At 52.4% G+C, this 12,726-nt stretch overlaps 1 protein-coding gene across 7 annotated transcripts in view; it reads right to left on the bottom strand.

Annotated features, from left to right (window-relative positions):
* Positions 1-250: 250 nt before the first annotated feature.
* Positions 251-12,726, bottom strand: part of Sh3gl3 (SH3 domain containing GRB2 like 3, endophilin A3) — a 41,936-nt gene continuing 29,460 nt past the window's right edge. For 6 of the 7 annotated variants that reach the window (XM_090321674.1, XM_090321669.1, XM_090321667.1 and 3 more), the window contains 5 exons: positions 12,398-12,531; positions 11,063-11,221; positions 9,090-9,193; positions 8,143-8,252; positions 251-855 (listed from right to left, as the gene is read on the bottom strand). In XM_090321674.1, the coding sequence (XP_090177800.1) occupies positions 650-855; positions 8,143-8,252; positions 9,090-9,193; positions 11,063-11,221; positions 12,398-12,531 (713 nt within the window). In that variant the 3' untranslated portion in view covers positions 251-649. The remainder of the gene's footprint in view (positions 856-8,142; positions 8,253-9,089; positions 9,194-11,062; positions 11,222-12,397; positions 12,532-12,726) is intronic. The other variant, XM_090321670.1, reaches the window with a different exon arrangement.

Genomic DNA, 12,726 nt, shown 5'->3' with positions numbered 1-12,726 from the left:
TCAGGTTCAAAGGCAGCCTAGGCAGAAAAGTCATGAAACTTTTATCTCCAATTAACTACTCCAAAAAAAAGCCAGACATGGCTGTGTGGCTCAAGTGGCAGAGCACTAGCCTTGAGCAAAAGAATCTCAGGGACAGCACCCTGTCCCTGAGTTCAAGCCCCAGGACCAGCAAAACAACAACAGAATCAACCTAATATGAAAAATAGCCAAGAACTTTTGCCAACACAGCATGTCATTTATTGGACTATGTACAGGTGAGTTCAAACACGGAAGAGAAAAGACCAGATGCCAGTGGCAAAGTTAAGAAACCATAGTTAGCACTTCTTGCTTGCAGGCGTTGCATTCCTTGGAGTCTGAGCAATGACAGGAGTTTGCAGACCTGTCTGCAGTGGGCTGACGTGTTAGCCACAGGAAGCATGTACATTTAACCAGACACTTTTTAGAACCAGATAAGCAAAGAAGGAAACCATTTTCATGTAGCTAGGACAAAGGAAACCATTTATACAAATGAGGTTGGTACAAAATACATTATAAAGAGAACACGCATACAAAAGTGGTCAGGTGAGCAGAGCACGGCTGGCAGGCAACACCACGCTAAGAACACGGGTGGGAAGTCATTTCAGTTAGGGAGAGTAACCAAAGCACAGGTTTACTGAGGTAAAGGCACGATCACCTCCACGTAGTTGATGGGGAAGAAGCCTGACTTGCCGCAGAGCATCCCTTCGTACCAGTTTTCATCTATCTGATTGGTTAACGTGATGACGTCCCCTTCTTTAAATCCTAATTCTCCTTGGTTTTCTGGCTCAAAGTCATAGAGACCACGGCAGCAGGGCTGGTCCATGGGTATGCTAGAACCTGTCCGCAGGGCATGGAGACAAAAAATGCAGGTTAACAGAACACACTGCCCACTGGAAAGCGGGTCCTTGGAAACATTTCCAGAGACTAGCAGGCCCTTGCTTCCTCCCCTGGGGCCGGCTCCTCAGTCCTGAAACGCAGAGGACACGGTCCGTGGAACAGCCCCTTGACCTGCACTGGAGCTCGAAGCCAGGAATGGAAGAATGGCAATGTGGAGGTCCAAGCCCTGCCCGCAGGGAGACTACGGGGCCTGGAGGACAGCCAAGCACATGGGAGAGGGGTGCCACACTGGCCATCAACAGAGAAGGAGCAGAGAAGCCAGCAGGTCCTAGGCTTCTGAGAGCTGGGCCTGGGAGAGGAGCCAGGCCCAGGTGATCAGAAGAGCCACAGACCAAAGGGGGAGACATGGTAAGAGTAAGAGAGAAAACTCGACAGGTAAACCTGAGACGTGGGCTGCAACCAAGATCACAGAACCAACGTGAAGTTCTCGGATGCTGAATGCCTGCGATGAGTCTGTGTGTGTGTCAGGCCGTGGGTCTGTTACAGGCCCTCCCCACTGTGCACGCAACCCCAGATGACTTCTCTGACAACTGTCAACCACACCAATAGAATGGCTGCAGGCCCTTCTTTTCCTTCTTTCCTTCCTACACCCCTCTCGCCATGTCTTGTCATCTCTTCCCTCCTGCCTTCCTTTTCTTTTCCTTACCTTCCTTGTTTCATAAACAATTTTTAGAAACATAGCACTTACACATCTATACATTCCTACATGCAAGCATGCAAACCTTTTCCTGAGGATGTTCCAATAGGATTTAATGACCATAGAACATGGTTTATTTCTTAAAGATACTTGACATTTACTGTCAATTTTATTACCCTATCACTACTTAAATATTTTCAGAGCCCTTTCACACTACAAACATAATTTCCCCAACACATTTGGGATAGAAATAATAATTTCAGCTTGTCGCCAATTTCTGCTGTCTGTGCTGGCAACAAAAGGAGTGATGTTTGCACACCGTTCTGGCACAGACTGGGCCCAAAACCAGCAGTGGAGGAAATCTGTTCTCTGTACTCACATATTCACATCAAACTACACTTTATTCCAGTAATTTTACTTAATTTTCTTCACATTGCAACTTTTACTCTCGTGGACATTTTCATAGTTTCCTTTTTATGCTCATGTTCCTTTTTATGATGATGATTTTAGGCCTAGATTTGGAACATGAATGAGAATGTGATAGTTGGCTTTTCCTAGCATGGCTTACCTCACTGGACACGCTGACCTCCAGTTCTTCCCATTTTCTTGACAACAACCTGATTCTGATGCAGCAAGAAACTTGCCCAGGCTCCAGCCCAACAGTCAGCCTGTGATTGGTGCAGACCAATCCTTCATTTGCATAACAGCATGTATCCTGACTGGCATAAATGCTGGGACCAGGCCAGGTCACTGCCCCCCGCCATGTGACCTAGGACCCAGCTAGGGTGCCAGGATGCCTTGTCCCACTGGCAGTATTGTGCCTCCCAGAGTGACAAGCCACATGACAAAACCAAACACATCCCAAATGGCGGACAAGACAGCCACCAACATGTTGCTCGTGTGTGCACTGTGTGTACACACACACACACACACACACACACACACACACACTGAATAAACCAACAGGAACACAATCCTCACCTCACTCATCCCGGGTGACTACTGCCTACTCTGATCCTCTAACAGCTGAAAAGCGACCCACATACCATCTGCAAATCAACCCAAGGCTTCTCCGTCTCCCTAGAGGCGCGAGGCAAATCCCTGCCCTTCCATGGGCACACAGGCTGGTGCCCACAGAGCACGAGTGTGGGCGCCTGGGGAGCTCTTCCGCAGTGCGGCATCCCCGGGACAATGTTCTGACAGCCCTGTGGTGGTTTCCACTGAGGGTGGTTTCTTTCGTCTGCAGGCTCCACCCTGAGGGGCCTCCCTCACTGGCCTGGAGGCCCAGGCAGGAGAGGAACAAAGGCGACCAAGTTTAGCTAGACTTCCAAAATCATATTTGTTCTAGCTTCCATGCCAGAGCCAGGTAGGATTTTGCAAGATTTGAGAGAGATGGGGAGCGGGAGACCCAGACACCAGGTTCGCCTGAAGACCTCTGCGCACAGTGGCTTTATTTCAAGATGGAGAGGAGAGTGATTCCTGCCCCTCCTAGAAGAGGCCTCTCTCTGAGAGGGAGGGGGCTCACTGGGCCCGGTGGCCTTGACCACTCCCTGCTGGGGCTGAGGAAGGTGGGCTCTCAGGCTGCCCAGGGCTAGAAGAAATGTAGGGTGCCATAAGGAAGCTGGAGGCCAGAGGGAGCCACCTTGGGCTCCCCATGACAAACCTCAAAGAGCCAGCAAGGGCCACCTGTGGACAGGCAGGCTGGGGCCAGGCGTTGGGCAGACCCCAGCCCAGGGAGAGAACACAGTGCCAAGTCTCCAGAGGAGGCAGCATCCCTCCCCGCCCCACACTACCTCCCCCTCCCAGGCGCCCAGGAAGCAGCTGGCGGGCAAGCGACACCCCATCAGAGCTGGCCCAAGAAGCCACCCCCTCCCCTGGACATCCAGCTCTGAACCACTGCCTTGAAGCCCTGGACTGACTAATAAATGGTCTGTGCCTTCTATTGGAAGAGGCCAACTTACCTTGAAATAACAAGATGACATTGTTTTCCATTAGAAGAAATGGAAAAAAGATCATTTTTTTTCTTTTTTGGCCAACAGTGGAAATGGAAAAAACGATTAAGTTGTTCCCGCTGTTGGTCTACATTGAGGCTAGGAGCCAGCTACAGAGAAATGAGGTCTGTGCACCTGAGGGCAGCAGCTGAATCTCCCTGGGATGGGAGAGAACGCGGGTCACCACAGACAGAACCCAGGTCCAGGAAGCACGGCGCCTCCAGGAAGCACAGCGCCACTGCCGCCTCTGCAGGTCCCCGCAGGCCCTGCGGGGCTCGGCAGCCACAAGCGGCCAGGCCCCAGGCCAGCTCTGCTCCTGGACGTGCTCCTCAGGAGCTACTGGCCCCAGCAGGCCTCCCGCTGCACCTCCCAGCGCATTCTCCCCACTCCAACCATGGGTCCCGGAGCTGCCCTGTGCCTCCCTACTGGCCCCTGGTGGCCTGGCTGACCAAAGCTGCGTGCTGAAGTTGAAGACACAGGAAGCAGGCATGCAGGCCTGAGGCCAGGGTGGGCTGTCCAGCAGAGAGCTGCCCCACCTCCACCACCACCACCATGGAGCTTGTGATTATTTTCTCTCGCTCCTGAGACCTGGCTTTAATGTAACATGAGAGCTGAGGTGGAAAAAACACTGTGCAAGTGCTGAAACAAAGATTATTTTAACAGAAAAGGAGTGTCCCTATTAAATATTTAGTATTCATGCTCCATTCCATACTATTAGGGAGAAGGGAGAAAGAAGAGAGAGGGAAGGGAGGGAGGGAAAAGAGGGGGAGGAATTGGGAGGGAGGGAGGGAGAAGGGAGGACAGGAAGACCCCATCACAGGGTTTTAGGATATCTAGACTATATAGTCTACAGACAACAATTACAGAAACCACACCTCCCTAAAGTAATTTTGGTTCTCCTCCTGGCAATCATACGGCCCCATTTCTAACAGGGCTCCGTAGTCTAACTTTTTACTCTTCCCTACAGGGTGAAGAGCGGGGGGTGGGGGAGTGGGCAAGGCCCCTCACCTACACTGTGGAGAGCAGGGCCCCCCCCAGCACAGGGGAACCCCGCCCCAGGACCTCATGCCAGGCTCCTGCTTTCCGGGGAGTGGAACTGGGTGTGCTCCAATGACAGCGGGTCAGCAGGACCGACACTGAATCAGGCAGGCTGGCGTTTCTTCAGAAGGCCTTCTGCCTTCCTTCTCCCCAGCCAAGACCTAGAAGCCATGCTCCAGGGCTCCATTCCTGAGACAAAGGTAGCATGGGACAGGGCCACTGTCTTTCTCTACAAGTCTCAGCTATCTGGTTGAACTAGAATTACTTTCACGTCACCAAAGCTCCCTGCTCTCCCTCCAACACACACCTCCCCCTCTGATGGCCTTGACTTTGGGGACCGTGTGACCTGGCAGCACTTGGTCAGAGCATCCCCAGGGAAAGGCAGGTTACAGGAAGAAGGGACTGGAGAGAGAGGGAATCACACGCCTCTGTCAGGAACGAGCTGTGGCGGCTCCAGGAGGAGCCTGAGGAGTTTTCGTCCTTTAGTAACTGCCCAGCCAGCTGTGCCCTTTGAGATTTATAGTCTTGTTTGCCTCCTGCCACTGCCAGGGGGCCTCTGGGAGCAGCCCTGGGCCCTCTTAATCTGCTGGCTCCAGTCTGCTGTAGGCTGGGAAATCAGACAACTGGTTCTGTAGCGTAGACAGCCACTGGCCAGCGGTCACTTAGTCTGTGGCAAGTACCAGTGCCTCTCAGCTCCACGGCCAACCCGCCCTACAACAGCACTGTGCACAGGGCCAGGCAAACAAAACCGAGCCTGGGAGGAAAAGGCGATGCACGGAGCATCCTTTTCACTCCAAGAGGCACCACACCCCTGCAGAGGGGAAGACCAGCACCTCAGTGGCGGGGACTCCTGGGGGACCTGGCCTCACGTGGCCCTGAAACCAGACAGACCTCCAGAACCCAGCCACACGGCAGTGGTGTGAGACCTCTGACAAAACACGGGGCTGTCTCCTTGTTTATTTCTCTGTGGCAATGCCAGTGACCTCGAGCCATTTCTGAGAGGCCACAGAAGTGGACAGGAGCTGCCTGGGACAAGAAAGTATGACATAACCTGTGACAGGGAATCTCCATTCTCACTGCTCTAAAAGTTTATAGTTTTCTCTTTGGAAATTTGGGTAAAGATACAAAGCCCATCCCAGCCATGTTTAAATTCCACATTTCACTCTCGGACACACGTTTATTTTCTAATGTAACCCTGCAAATTCTGTTGCCAAGATGAGGTATATGTTAGGCTCTGGAAATTATTTCTGAGCAGCCTTAGTGGTATCAGGAATGCCGTACAAGTCTCCTTTATACCTAGAGAGCGTCCGAATGTCTTCACACAGGTCATTTGTCTCGTTCAGGCCTGTAGCACACCTATGGAGGTGCATCTGCCTGCTCTACATTTTGAACGGAAGTCTTGCTAACCCCATCTAACACTACATAAGGTAGGGTCTTTGGAAATCCTTCCTAGAGGAGTTGATAAAAATGAAAAATGAGGCCACGAGTGTGGCCTAGTGGTAGAGTGCTTGCCTAGCAGGCACAAAGACCGGGGTTCGATTCCTTAGTACCACATACATAGAAAAAGCTAGAAGTGGTGCCGAGGCTCAAGTGGTAGAGCTCTAGCCTTGAGAAAGTCCAAGGACAGTGCTCAGGCCCTGAGCTCAAGCCCAGGACTGGCAAAAAAAAAAAAAATGCAGAACGAGGTACGAGGTCCTTGAGCAGAGCCCACGGGTGCCTACATTGTTTTCTTCTTCAGAAACTGGAGCAGTTCTGGGAACTGCCCAGCACACGCTCCTCAGTTCAAGGCTTTCCTTGGCTTGATCCCTCTTTGGGGACAGAGGAATAGCCTGGACAGATGAAGCTGTTTGCCCCACGGCTTGGATAGGCGTTCCTGTCTCCTATCCAGGGCTCCGACTTGGAGCTGGCCTGCAGTCTCGCTGTGATCCCCTTCTCCCCGTTTGGCTCACGTCCTTGCCATCCCGGCCACCTCACCAGGCCATCCACGGCCTGTCCATCTCAGCCCGATGCCTTCATCCCTCTGTCCACCTCCTTTTTCTCCAGAGAGAAAAAATGATGAAGAAAATGTTCTTGGAATTCAGTTCTGGCAGTGTCTTCTGAGCTTTGCTCTAAATTGTTAGCGAAATGCTTGACATTTTTCCTTTGCTTTATAACATTATGTGCAAATCATTCAGAACCCTAATGGAAAGTAATTTCCCATTAATGCAGGCCATAAAATGCTATTTTCTTTTGAAACTCTGCCTGAGAGTCAAACAGTAGAGGACCCTTTAACACTCGAAAATTCCACCCACAAATCAAGGAGGCCTGGGGCAGGACTTGTGACAGGGGGCCTCTGAGCCAGGGAACCAGAGGAGACAGTCCAGGAAAGGGGGCAGCCACACTGGTCGCCAGGAGAGCCAGCTGTTGGACGCCCCAGCCTCCTTGGACACCATCTTCTGCACATCTGTGGTTCCCCTCTGACAACTTCCTCCACCCAGAGACCCAGCCACTGGCCAAGAAGGAAGGGACACAGCCAAGAACTCACTGTCCTACTCCCATCCCTTGCGCCTGGGGGTTGTGCAGAGGGGCCACCCCTGCAGACAGAATCCGCTGGTGTCCCGAGCCTCCGGTAATGCCTCCGCCCCGCCTTCCTCATGATGCAAGAAGAAATGCCTCATTTGGTTTTTTTTTCTGCTCATCTCTAGGTGCTTTATTATGGTTTTTAATTTAAATATTTTGAGCAAAAGTTCCATCCTGGAGTAAACCTAATTTGATCTTGGTGCACTTTTTTTTTTTTTAATGTGTTGCTGAGCTCAGTTTGCAAGTGTTTTTATTGTGTAAGGACTTTGAATCAATGCCAATCAGCATTTTGAGTGGATGAGGTGTGTCTCACAGGGTAGAGGGCTTTCCTAGCACGCCTGAGGCCCCGAGATTGATACCAGAGAGAGGGGAGAGGGAGAGAGCGAGGGAGATTCAGAGGCCAAGGCAGAGAGACAGACAGAGAGAGCTTCATGATGAAGTCATTTGTACACAATAATATCTGGGGGCTTTTCCTGCTATTTATTTTATTGGTGATTACAAGTAAATTGGAGCACATTCGCTGAAACAAATACCATACCAGACGTAGTTAATGTCATGAAAAGTACGAAGTTGTTTAAAGCAGGCAGACCTGTCTGGGTGACATGAAGAGAGCAAAGGGCAAAGGCCTACGCCTAGGACGGTGACTTTCCACATGGAGGATTTTCCCCCCGAGTCGATGATTTTACTCAAGAATATACGTATGTGCCATCTGCCACTAAAACTGAATGGTGATCACTGAAGACGTGCCTGGCATACTGCAGGTGCCCACCTGCTAATTCAACCTTCTGGAAGACTAGTGACATATTCTGAGTGTGTTACGCTCCTAATGACAGAGAATAAACGGTGTGATCTTGCGGTTAAGGGACTCTTGGACGGCCATGTTACAAGGCATGGAACTCTCCCTGCTTTTTAAGACAGCTGGAGGCGGGAACCAGGCAGGAGGACTTAGCAATCCCTGGCAGCGAGCATTGAGAGGCCCTGTGAGTGCCCGCCGCGCCTTACCTGCAGTCTTGGACGCACTGATGCTGAAAACCCCGTTGAGCTCACTCGAGCTCCTCTTCACGGGCCTGGGCTTATATTCCCGCCGGGTGACGCTGGAAGCCATCGAGATTCTGTAACACACATCAGAGGCCACGTCCAACTCCAGACCAAGGCAACAAAGGCTCAGAACCCCGCTCCACACTGCCCCGTGGGCACAGCAGCCTGGGACACGAGGGCTGCTTCAAAGGCAAGGGTTTGATGCCAATTCCTGAGCTGCTCAGGGAGGGGAGTGGGGCAGGGAGCTCCCCAAAGCCACTCTCCAATTGTGCATTTCAGCTCCCCCGGAATTCACCTGGATACTATCTGTCCTTACGAGTCCCCGAGAAGCTGGGCAGGTGCTGGGGACATGTGGGGTCCAGCAATGCTGACCGCCTCTCCTCCCTCCTGCTCCAGAGCCCCTCGGAGCCTCCCTCTGTGACTGCAGCACTGAGGCAGATCTACCTATCACCGTGGTTCTACGGGAGAAGTACCCTAGAGCACCAAGCAGCCCGGCTGTGGTCTCTCAGAATCTTCAGCCTCAGGCTCATTTTAACAGATGGTTACAGACTCAACAGCCAGATAATCATGTATTTTCTCACTCTCCTCCACACCCCAGCTTGTAAAGGGAGTTAAGGCCTCGGTGAGCCAGCCATGAAGCCTCATAGGGCTGACCTCTCAGTGGGGCAAAGCTGCTTTATTTGGTTGCCCAAAAATATAGATCCCCAAAATAAAGAAGCTTTCATGAAAACAACTTTCCCATCCTTACTGCTGGCCAAAGCTGTGCCTTTATTCCCTGAGTCCATTCATACCTGGCCAGGAAACTCACACCGAACACAGGGGAGCAATGGCATGGACAGAGACAGATGGAAGGAGTGGTATGGACGGCTGGGACTGTGGAGCCCGGCTTCAGGTGAGGCGAAGGCCCTTACCGCAGCTGCAGCACGCTCTGCAGCTCCTGCAGGATCTCCGCGGACCGTCTGTGATAGTCTAATGCTGCCTCGATGAACACAGCCAGCTGGCTAACCTGCTCGACCTGCAGCGGAAGTGTAAAGTTACTCCATGGTGGCCAGAGCAGGGAGCCCAGCCACGAAGCCCAGCTCTGCAGGGAGGCAGCTGCAGGCTCAACCTCTTCACGGCCTCCCCTGCTCTGGTCCACTTCCTCTTGTTCCAGCCCCAAGCCTGAGTGGTAATCACATACATCAAGGCACAGAGCTGCAGACGCCAGGAAAACACACTCAGATTAAGCCAGTACGACATCTTCTTTTTCAATCAGACCGTGATAGTCTCAGATTTCTGTGTGCCATGAAGCTCGCAGATCTGAACAATGGGAGACCCTTTCCAGGGATGAGTACAGCCAACATTTAGTGAAGTTGTTTTGAGGAATATCTCTATGGGTGCTTCCTAGCCAAGCCGAATCAAGAAACTAAGTCAATCAGGCTGTGCTCTGATTGGTGAGGGGCACCAGGAGCCACGCAGCTCCGAGCAGGGAGACAGAGCCACGGAGCGCCGAGCATTGAACACACACACACTCTTTTCCAGAGATCTAGAAAAGAAAGCAGCGAACTACAAAGGCTCAGACTGCTCTCCCACAAAATCAATACATTCTCGAAAGCAGTGGCTATTAATATAAAAATGTCTACACTGTAGGAAAAGTCTAGAAGACGTGGAATGCATAATTTGAGGAAGAGCACACCTGGGCAGAGCCCACTAGCCTCCCTGCTTCCCCGACGTGACCGAGAGTTTGCTACAGGAAGGAAAGATTAACTAAAGATTGTTTCTGGAAGGTTCCAGGGAGGTTTGAGGTGAGAGGGCTTCCAGACTTCCTCTCTGGAAGTCTGTGCAGTGATTTTTCTCATCCTCTTCGCGGTAAAACGCATCTGCTTTTCCATCCATCGGCTGCCTCCCCTCAAAGACCCACTGCTTTCATGTGTTTCTGGCACGCTGGTCTTCAGAGGCCTGTTCTTTAACTTTCCTGTCCGTGTATGATTTTAAACGGGCCCACGCACACGCCTAGCTATTCATGGAGCTCCCCTTGTGCTAAAATGTGACGAGGGTGAGAACAGGGATGGCTCGTGGCCAAGCTCATTCTACCTCTCTGGGTGACCTGAAGAAGGCAAAGGCAGCCTGGCACCCACACCACTCTAAGGGTTTCCTAAGTTTTCGGCTTTTCCACATTCTTTGGAGTCAGTCCAGCACTGTGGCCTCATGCGATCACGGCAGAAGAACTCTTCCTTACGCGGGGACCGGCATTCTGTGCCTGTCTTCACGAACAGCCACTTGTGCTGCCTTTCACTCCACTCTGAAATACGCCAGGCGTTTTATAACAGTCCAGAAGCAGTGAGAGATGACTACATGGCTATTTCCTGGAATGCAAGTTGGGTCGGGAGCAACAGGGCTGTGAGCGGCCGGTCATTCTTTCAAGTGGCTACCACATGTGGCGGCGGTAACACTTAGAGACCCCCGTGATGACACTCAGCTGGCTGCCTGATAACATGGTCGGGGCGATTTTGGATTTCAAAGCCCAGGGCACACGCACATGCACACATGCACGCATGCACGCATGCACACACAATTAAATGAATAATAGATTATCCTTCAGCTACCTAGGGGCAAGGAGGGAAGGGCAGGCTCACATGGCCATTCTCTGGGAAACAGATGGGACCCCAGCTCTTCAATTAGTGTCAGATCGCTTCTGGGAAAGTCCAGCTGTGCCCAGACCACCATGAAAGGAGGCAGTCCTGCCTAGGGACTCAGGATGGCCTGCTCATCTCAGAACTGGTGTATTGCTACACCACGTTCTGGGAAAGCAGGCCTTCTGAGCGCCTCAGCATGCTGGTCACAATCACATAGACAGTGTCTTAATCATTTACCGTAGCATCTCCGGTTTGGTTTAAATACTTACATCGTTTTCTAAAAAATTAAACATGCTTCTTTCAGCCAACTCCTTGGACTCTTCAAACTTTTCTACCGCTTGTCTGATCTCTTCCTCTGGTATCTTACCTACTCTCTTCTTCTTATAATCATAATCCAGGCGGCGGCCCTCCAGCTTCTTCAGATGGTGCTGGAAGGCAGGAGACCGGCGTCACCCTGGCGGCCATGCGCCTCCGTCAGCCACCACTGGCCGCCAGCTTCATCCTCCCTGACTGACTGCCTCAACTTCTGGTTCTGAATCGCCATCCACGAACCATCCCCACGCACATTCACACCTAAACAGATGGAACCGGCTCCACCACAGAGATATCACACCAAAAAATGCCCAACGTGATTCGCGCCACACACGCTGTTCGCAATTCTGGGCAAGCAAGGCTGCTAGACAGGGACTGTCGGGTGACCGCTCGAGTCCAGCGGCACCGTTTGCTGGGGCTCCAGCCTCAGTCATGCACTGCCTCAGCTCTGGTGTTGGAAAGCAATTCTGAGGCCTCAACGTTGAAGGCAACAGTCACTGTTTGTCCTCCTTATTTAGGAGTCCATAAGAACACATGGCCCCTTCCCCTGGACACAGAAGGACCATCCCTGAGCAGCTGTCCACAGGGGCTCCTGAGACACGCAGGGCACGGAGCCCACGAGAGCCCCCCTCAGTCCAAGGCTCATGTCCCCTCAACGGACAACCTAGGCTCAGACCCTTCCCAAGACGACCAGCAGCAGCCTCACAAGACCCACGTGCAAAATGGCTCTGCTGCCTAGGAAACCGTGACTTCCAAGAAGCAGCCGCCTTGCATATTCCTCACACTTCCCACTGAGGATCCAGGGCCACACCCCACGGTGTCCCCCCAGCCCCGCCCGACACAGGCAGGCAGGCTCCTCCCTGCAGAGCCCCGGACCCACCATGTACTGCACATGCCACCCTGCTCCTTTGACAGCTTCTCAGGGTTCCGCCCCCTTGGCCACTTCTCTCCCAGGGCCTTCACAGACCCAGCCACGTGGACGCGTATTATCCCGTGTCCTGGGGCCCAACCCTGGAAGCGCCCTTCCCAGTGTATCCTCACGCCATGGCTGCCAGCACCACAAGCCCAGGGACAGGGCCATCACGGTGCCCATCGCGCCCTCCCACCCCAGGACAGACAGGGCTGAGCCTGGTGCTGTCCCCCTGCCCCGAGCCCCACAAAAAGCCTGATTATCCCTGCGCTGCTGCAATGAGGGGATCCTTTCCTTGGATCCCTGCAAAAACCTGCCAATAACTTGAGTTCAAATACCATTGTAAGTAGTGACAGATACACGCCTAATCTAGAACACGTACCCCAATCTCTCTTAAGTCTTTGTCCTGTAGCAGCTGAAGCGGATCGATAAACGTTTGCTTGACGCTGATATCAAGGGAGTCTTTCACCTCTGCCATCAGCTTCATGGATTCCCCAACTTCTACCAGTGCTTTGCCTTGAGGAGGAAACAAATGAAAATGGCTCTTCAGAATAACAGGCTGCGAGCTGGAGTAATACCCTCACTCTGGGACCTTGCACTGACTCTGAAAGAGAAGGGAACTGAAGTCCTGAGCTCCACGGGGTCCCCCTGCCCTGCCTGGCCTCCAGAGACACAGCACACCAACAGAGCCAAGCACTTCCCGTCTCCACC

Source organism: Megascapheus bottae, chromosome 30 (assembly GCF_031878675.1).
Source record: "Megascapheus bottae isolate mThoBot1 chromosome 30, mThoBot2.hap1, whole genome shotgun sequence".
Lineage (NCBI taxonomy): Eukaryota > Metazoa > Chordata > Mammalia > Rodentia > Geomyidae > Megascapheus > Megascapheus bottae.
This window is presented reverse-complemented; position numbering and strand designations above follow the sequence as displayed.